Source organism: Xiphophorus hellerii, chromosome 2, assembly GCF_003331165.1.
Source record: "Xiphophorus hellerii strain 12219 chromosome 2, Xiphophorus_hellerii-4.1, whole genome shotgun sequence".
Lineage (NCBI taxonomy): Eukaryota > Metazoa > Chordata > Actinopteri > Cyprinodontiformes > Poeciliidae > Xiphophorus > Xiphophorus hellerii.
Window position 1 is genome coordinate 10,062,707 of NC_045673.1, and position 8,841 is coordinate 10,071,547.

Below are 8,841 nucleotides of genomic sequence, written 5' to 3' on the forward strand. Positions count from 1 at the left end.
AACTTGTACAGTTCATATTGGCTAATGAAACTTCATAAGTGAATTTCTAATAATTGAAGTATTCTTGTGATTCCAGGAATTATTTGAGGCTGTGTATTAAATTGTTTAAGCATTTCAGCAAACTTTAACATAGATTAATGAGAAAGCTCAAAATTCAAGGCAAGGCAGCGTTGTACCTTACATCTTACCTTATGGATGCTGTTGCTGAAACATATCTGTTTAGTATTTCTTGCCCGAGGTTGAATTCTTTTGTTATTCTAGTTGGAAAGTCCCTGAAATACAACCTGTATTCATTGATGTTTTGATTCTAAGAAAAGCATTATCGGACACAGGGTGTGACTGTCTCCGCTCTATGGCAGACCTCCAGTGAGCCAAAAGGACATGAAAATCTCAATCTTCAGAAATACATTACAGTTTGTCCATGAACGGCACATGCATTACTGTTGAAACCAGACATTAAAAGACACTCAAAACCTTTTCATTTTTACTGTCAGGCATTAAATAAAACTAAACCTTCCTTCTTGGGTTTGATTAGGTTTACCAATCAAACCCAAATTCCCATTTGCCAAATGGCAGAATAAAGAGCAAGATATGTTTTTTATTAGTTTATTTTTTTGATAAACTAACACCAAATAGTATTGTATTATTAGTATTGTACCATAGTACAATAGTATTGTACCATAAATACTAGTATTTATGGTACAAATAAATACATTTGTACCACATTCCACCTCTTGGCTTTAGCTTTGACAAATATTCACTGCAGTCTAAAGTCTCTTGCAGCCTCTATAAACTTTTCTTCAAGTATTAAGAGTGCATTTAGTGCCATTCATTCACCCATCAAAACTGACGAGCTTCCATGTTCCTGCTGAAATAAAGCAGGATGATGCTGCTAACTCCATGTAGCAATGGTGTATTCAGGTGATGTTATATCGTGTTTTTCTTGGTGTTGTACAACCAGGCCAAAAATGTTGAAGTCATTTGACAAGAGCACCTTTTTCCATGTGTTTGATACTTCTATAATTTTTAGTAAACTACAATTTGGACTTTATAACTTTTAACTGTTTTTTTTAGGGGGTTGGGGGTGGTTTTTGCCGGTATTCTATAAAAAACAAATTTGTGCACTGCTAATAATTCTCCTAATAACAGATTCTCCCACTGAAGCTTTGGGTCTCTGCGGCTCCCCAAAAGTTACCACAGGCCTCTTGGATGCTTCTCTTATTACTGCTCCTCTTGCCCTGTCTATTGCTGGATGATGGTTTGGATGGTGAGATGTTTGAGATGAGAAGTTAGAAATAGTATTTTATAAGCTGACCCTGCTTAACCTTGGTGTACCACATTTTGACACTATATTTGGCATTTTAAACTGGCTCAGCATGTGACTAAATTGTTAAATGGATTACATATTTGTTTACAACCATATTATCCTGACAACAGAGGAAATTCTTGGACTTGGTTGATTGATTGAGGAATGTGCTTACATTCCACGTAGACATTTTAGTCTTTCAAGCCAACCTTTCCAACCTAATATTGCAGTTTATTTTCACTTTTTGTCCTTTTACCCATTCCCCCAGGTCTGGAGTCTTTGCGTGACAGTGCCCACTCTACACCGGTGCGTTCGGTGTCCCATGGAGAGTCTTTCCTACCCCGGTCCCGCAGCCACGCTACAGATGCCAGTGAGGGGATGGCAGTCATCTCGGACGAGGCCTACAGTCCCTCAGATAGCGTCCTTCCCACCCCGGTGGCTGAACACAGCACAGACATGACCGTCTCACGCCAAATAAATGGTGCACCCTGCAGCATCGAGGAGGAAAAGGAGTCAGAGGCGGGCACCCCGATGCGCGGGGAAGAGGGTGATTTCGGGGCGGATGGTAGAGCTGCACAGGAAGGAGCAGGGGAGGACTCAGCCCTGAGCGAGGTGGAACAGGTGAATAAGTTTGTCTTAAGCGTCCTCCGTTTGCTCCTCGTCACCATTGGACTCCTTTTTGTCTTGCTCCTCCTCCTTATCATCCTCACTGAGTCAGACCTTGACATCGCATTTTTAAGCGACATCCGTCAAACCCCCGAGTTTGAACAGTTCCATTATGAATACTTTTGTCCCCTCAGGCGGTGGTTCGCCTGCAAGCTCCGCTGGGTGGGCGGGTTGCTCATTAACAACTGAGGGTGCGGTTGTAGCATCACAAAGACAGTTCAGGTTTGTGAGAAGACGGTTAGGAGTCTGGAGTGTTGTTGAAGGACAACTTCATCCGAACCAAGAACCCAGCTTCTCATCTTCCTCCTGCAGAAAACAAAACAACTTGGACCGCTCCTTCTAACACTAAGCCAGGATCTTTCTCCCACCACCTCAACTCTTTAGTTGCACACCCCTCCCTCCTACTACCATGTTTGTTTTTTTGCTTAGCAAAGCCTGAAGACATTTTTTTTGCGTTTTTTAAGTCATTTCAGGAACTTTATTTTTACAAAAAACACAAAAGAAAAAAAATAAATTATGAAAATAAGTAACTGAGGAACCTAAAATTTATGTTTCTGTGGAATGGAATATGTTGATTTTTTTTTTCTTGGCACGGATTAGCATTGCAGACGGTTATTTATTTCTGAGAAGCATACAGTGGGCTGTGAAAGGCTAAATACCCCAGTTGCAAGTTTCTACCGTATGTTTTAAAAAAAGTTGGATCATGACAAATAATTTCAAGACTTTTTCCATCTTTAATGTGACATATTTAATTTTTCCTCAACAAATAAATAAACAAATCTGTTAGAAAAAGATAAAGTTGTTCGCCCAACCATTAAACTAATAGTTTGTTGAAGTAGCTTTTGTCGCAGTTTCAGTACTCAGTCTGTGGTACACCAAAATGCAGACATTTCTTAGAAATTATTGAAAGCTGTGATGGTAATTATTCTGGGAGGCTGCCAAGAGGCTGACATCAGAACTGAACAGGCTGCAGAAAATCTGCAAAGTACTAGCTGTGCTCAACAGTGCAGTATATTTTTTATATCTCTAGATTTGTAACTAAGGTGACAAAGGAAGACATTTTCCCCAAACAAAAATCACTGCACAGTTTTAAAAGGACATCATTCACACAGCAAAACGTGTTAGCGGCAGCATCATAATCTGGGGTTACTTTTCTTCACAGAAAGAAAGCGGTTCCAAACACATTCAGGTATAAGAAAAAATAACATTTCAGCATCCCAGCACACATCCAAATCAACACATGAATGACTTCACTAAAGAAAAAGTAAAGTTTTGATTTATACAGCAGCTCACAAAGTCATTTGGTTCCCCTGCAGAGGGTTATGAACAGGATTTGTCTTCAGAATGGGAGAGTAATCCAATATTACCAAGTCATGATGTGGTATGATGGTGAGACTGGATGGTGAAACTGAATCAAAAGATGCTTCTGTAAGGTGTTAGTTTCAGTTTATACACACCTTCTGCAATCAAGTACGGCGCATTATTTGTTTCTAGATTTTTCCCCTAACAGATTTGTGTTTTCTGTGAAATTATACAGAGCAATATCTCATAATGTAACATGGTCTATCAAAAAAAAAATCTGCCTTTTTATCAGGGGTGCTTAGATATTTGAGAGCCACTGTATGTAATGAAGAGAAGAAGGGGAGGTAATGAATGTCAATCCAGGAAGTTGATTCATCTTCAAGAGATGCAAGTGAGTTAAGAGTCTGGAAAGGCCAACTGCTGCGATGGAGTCAAGGTCTTTTGATGTCTATTCATTATTATAATAAGACAAAGAGCTGGTTAACCTCTTTATAAAAGACCGAGAGGAATAGCTTGAAAAGGGAGAAAAGAGATGTTAAAATGGAAAACAGACAGGGTGATTACCAAATGCCTTTTTTGAAAACATATTTATGACTGTTTAGATTTTTGGGGGCAATGGCTTAAGTCTTGTTGTACATCCATATACAGCGCTATACAAGATCAGCTGATGGATATGAAAGTAGTTTTTCAATTATTTTCTAAGAATCCAGTGAACTAAAGCTGTAGTGTCATGTGGCCCGATACTGTCTGATGCAATTAGAGAAATCCTCACGATGAGCAAAGATTCACTGGCACTAGTAGATACTGTTTTAGCTAGATGTGCAATGCTGATGTGATTTTTATTAAGTACTTTGAATGTGCTCATTTATTTGCTTTTATTTTATTGTTTTGTTTTCATCAAATTGAAATTCAATGAATTTCAGTTACTTTTTTGATGAAGAGCTTGATCTATTTTGGTTTCAGCCTTGCCCTTCAGTTTCTGTATTATACTATATTATTACAACTGCTAGAATAAGAGCAATGATGTACATTTTTGTACAAAATAGTTTGTTTCCTATTATATATCGACAGTTTTTTTTCCATGTATATTTTACCAGAACTGAAATGTTATTTTGTTATTGAAGATTAAATTATACCTTTTTTAGCACTGCGTTTCAAGTGAGGTCAGACGCGTTGGAGACGTGGAAGGGGATTGGGGGAAAAAAAATGTTGAACGAGACTTTTTATCAAGATTCACTCACCAGTTATCACATCTCCCTTCACTATCAATAGTCAGTCTAAAGTCTGCAGTGTACGTGTAGTTATTACAGATTAACTTCAGATATGATTTATTGGTGCCGATCATTGAAAAATACGATTTTATTTGTTGTACCTTTACCTGAAGTTATTTTACGTGAAAGAAGAGATACAGCACCCTCAATACTTCCTGTGTTACTTTTTTTTTGGTAAAGATGTGTAAAAAGTCTTAAAATGGATTAAACTTTCATGATAGTAACACAAGTTCACACTTAATTTTTTTAAGGTACAAGTTTTAACTGTGTCTGAATTTATTCAGTGGGGCCAAAGATACATTTTAGGAAACAGCTTTTTAAAAAATTCCCCGCTGTAGAACCTTTTACCATTCGGACAGCTATTAGCCTTCATTTCACAATGTTTGATCATACAGTACATAGAGAGGGACTTCTCATCCAGACTCTTAGGTTTCTTTAATGCACTTTTCTCAACTCGCCCCTTAGGTTTTATATAATATTTATGACTAAAATGGTCAAAGAAAAAGGTTGATTTGATGTTTTCTGAACCACTTCTGTTTTTCTTTGGTATGTTTTGGATTATGTTTCTGATGAAAGGCCCCAAAATGACCTATTTCCAGTTGTCCATTAGAAACCATCATATTTTTATGTAAAAGGCTCCCGGCATTTCAAAGAGTTGACACAAACTATCTTGAAGATTAAACAGACCCACAGCATCACATATCCTCTATCACAGTTAACACTGAGTATTTGATCCTATAGGTCTATTTTTCTTTCAAATGGAATATTATGAGAGTACATGGCACTATAAATTCTTTAAAATACTTAGAAAATAGAACGAACCAGAGATTCACAGTTCCTCCATCTGACTTATCAACAGTGATGAGATACTTCCACATACTCTTCCTCTATTTCACATTTTAGACTTGGTTACTCAGTGATGCTTCTCTACTGCAGTTCTCCAACATCTTACCACTCTTCTAATTGTGTCCAGTGGTTAAAAGAAACAGGCCTATTTGTCATATTTACACACTAGATAAATAAATAGTCTTGGATTACCAATTCAAATAAATTATGCAGTAAAAATGCTCAGATTATCTTTCAGTGATTCTTGAGAAGTGGGACAAAATGGGTTTAAATTCCCCCCCCAAAAAATGTAATTATTCCTCAAGCTTATGTATACAAATATGACAAATAATGTTTTGGGAATGTAAAGATGCTTAAGGTGCAGGCTCCCAGTTGCAACATTTTTTTGAAAATGACATTTTTTTTTCTCCCCTCCAGGGGGTCTTTTGTGGGCTCTAGTGTCCCTCATATGAAAGTAGGCAGGAAAGGGGAAAAGAGAGGGGGGAAGACATGCGGCAAATATCGCTGGGTCCGGGAATCGAACCACAACACGTCCCTGAAAATTACATCTTTAATGGACCTGACCTAGAACTTTGTCATCACCATCTGACAAAAATAAATCTAAAATACTTTTTTAATTACCCCATTAGTGATATTTTTACTCAGTTTTACAGACAATGCCTCTCAAGAAACAAAAGAAATATTATTTAAAACAAAAAACAACATAAAGTCCATCTGACAGAGTTGACAGTGCATGACAGAGTTGACACAGAACTGAAAGTGGTGACAAACTAGTGAGTAAAATACTTGATATATGTGAAGTAATCCCATTTATGTAAAATATATTAAAAGGAGTTAACTGCACATTTAAGTGAGATTTGTCAACACCATCACTGAATGTGTTACAAACTCTGATGGAATTGACATCTGACAGCGTTGACAAAATGCCAAACTACCTCAATTTATATGATGTTATTCTGAAGGAGGCCATATTGTAGCTCATCAGGTCCATAAAATCTTTACAGTACACCAAAATTAACCATTTATTTCACAAAACTTCATCAAAATTTTGTAAATTGTCAGTTATGGTGTTGACATATAGTTGTGAAGAACAATTTAGGAATAAAACAGAAGAAAAAAACTAAAGAATAACATAAGCTAACCAGAGGTGCCTAGCCCTCTTAGCGAAGGAAGAGAAAGGAAGACGTCATGGGGTCCTCAGAAGTTCTGATGCCCCCCAATAATGCCTGATTTTTTTTTTTACATTCTTTTTATGTCTGACGGTGTTGACAAAAACTTGGGACAAATTTCAATTGAGTTGGAAAATACATAAAAATGATTTTTAATTCAATTTATTGATACTTTAATAATTATTTATTTGAATACTTATACTTAATTGTCATAATATATTATCTTAGTATTCCTTTATTTGTTTTAAACTATTATAATGTATTGAGTTCTTCTTCAGGACAAAGGATTTTACAGACACCATCCGCCTACTACAATGTTTAAAATAAAAAAATATTCAGCAAACACCAGGAAAATATACATTGTTGTGCTCACATGGCCCAGGTTAGTTTAGTCAGATATTTGAAAAAATTATATTTTGTGTATACTTTATTCAAATTTTTTGCTTTATCCATAGGACCTGTTTTGTCCTTCTTTTCAAGAATCACTGCTTTATTTCAAAGGATTGAATGCCAATAAGTGTATTTTCTCTGACATTACAAATGAAATCATATTAAAGACAATGTTTTTTTGTATTTTACTGTGAGATTATGGTAGGACAATAAAAAAGGGATTTATTTTAAGGTCTCTTACACATCTTTACCACGGTTGCCAATATATGGAGAGGGTGCACAGCTGTAAGCCTGATTCACTGCATCAACAGACCAATAAATAGAAAACAGTTGATTGACTATTGATCTAATTTACTTACAGTATATTTCTGTGACAATACATTAGATAAACTGGAATTGACATGATTTGTTTATTGATGTATTGAATTGCCAGTTACTTTCACAAATATTGCCAAGTTTGTCTGCTGCAGTTTAAGCATTTTATTTTGTTGGTTAAGTAAACATAAACAGATTAGAGATTCTTTGTATTTAAATCAAACTGTTGACTCTCCTGCATGTCAGCTTCAGGGAGCAATGGCCATAATGGCTGCTGGATGGTGGCTAAATTCTGGCCTTTTTTTGTAATTGTGTGTGAGAACAGAAACAATTCAAGTTGATAGTGGTAGATGGAGAAATTGAAGCAGATTAGCCAGAGACCGAAGGGAAAATAGTACAAATGGATGATCTGAAACAGCTTGGCAATAGAAAGCACTTTTTTATTATCTGTGTGTAATGGCTGGACAGGGTTCTCTTTTTTTAACCTTCCTGCAGCTGCTCCTCTGAAGGCCTGGAGGTGCTACTTTTCTGTCTGCTCTGGTGTAATACGAGCCCATCAGTCCTGATGGGGGAGTAGCAAGTTCTCTGGGATTGTGGCTGGATCTGCTCCCGTAGCTCAGTATATTTCTCAGTCAGTGGTAATCACTGTTGCAGCCAACATTTTATATCAAATCAACAGAGCTACACTAGAACGGCAACCTGTCCTCCACTTCAACTGGGAACTTTTTTTATTATCTCAGTATAATTACTGAAGTACAGATAAAGCACACATTTCAGCACATTAGAAGACATAGGTTGTTTTTTTTTTTGTATTTGTACATTTATACGTTATATTTATTACACCTTTATGGAATTCCAGAAATGCCACCATTAAATAAATAAATATTTTATTAAATGTCACTCTATTTCAAATTCAAAACAAATACATAATCTATAACATCAATAGGTGTTTAAATTTGCCACTTATTTTTTAAATTATTAATAAAAGCACATTTAACTTCAGAATTATTTAGATGTTCTGTTAACTTTACTCAGTCAAAGATCAGAATAGACACTGCTGTCCATTTTTAATTGGTCAGAACTGGATTTGCTGTGCAAATGAACCAATCTGGTTCAGAAAATTGAGTTAATAATTAATTATAATTTTAGAATAGGACATATTTGAATTAACTAATTTATTTTTATATTTATCATTGTTCGATATATAAATATTTATTAGATAAACTTTTATTTATTACCTCGTGGCACTTTTGGAATTCCATGCTTTTTCACCCAGCCATATTGTTGTTAAACATTTCTTTGAAGTATGTGCAGGTGTTTGTTGACATCAGCATTATGTAGCTTTAGTGGTCTCCAAGCATGCAACATCCACTATTTACGGCAGCATTATTCTAGGAGCAATAAACTAGTTGTAGGAGCAAACGTGAGATGCACAGAAATAAAAAGTTGAATAATGTTTCATATTTCACTCATGTCTCTTTCTTGAAACAAGCACATACAAAACTGCTGCTGGGATTACTCTGACAGTAACCTACAAAGTTACAGCCGTATTGAGGAAGATAACATTTTCTAACAC

The 8,841-nt window shown here is 36.0% G+C and overlaps 1 protein-coding gene across 1 annotated transcript in view; it reads left to right on the plus strand.

Moving 5' to 3' along the window:
• The window catches only part of frmd5a (FERM domain containing 5a), a 44,131-nt gene extending 38,156 nt beyond the window's left edge, over positions 1–5,975 (plus strand). Inside the window, exon 6 of the mRNA XM_032549678.1 lies at positions 1,575–5,975. Within this exon, the coding sequence (XP_032405569.1) occupies positions 1,575–2,161 (587 nt within the window). The 3' untranslated portion in view covers positions 2,162–5,975. The remainder of the gene's footprint in view (positions 1–1,574) is intronic.
• Positions 5,976–8,841: the final 2,866 nt, after the last annotated feature.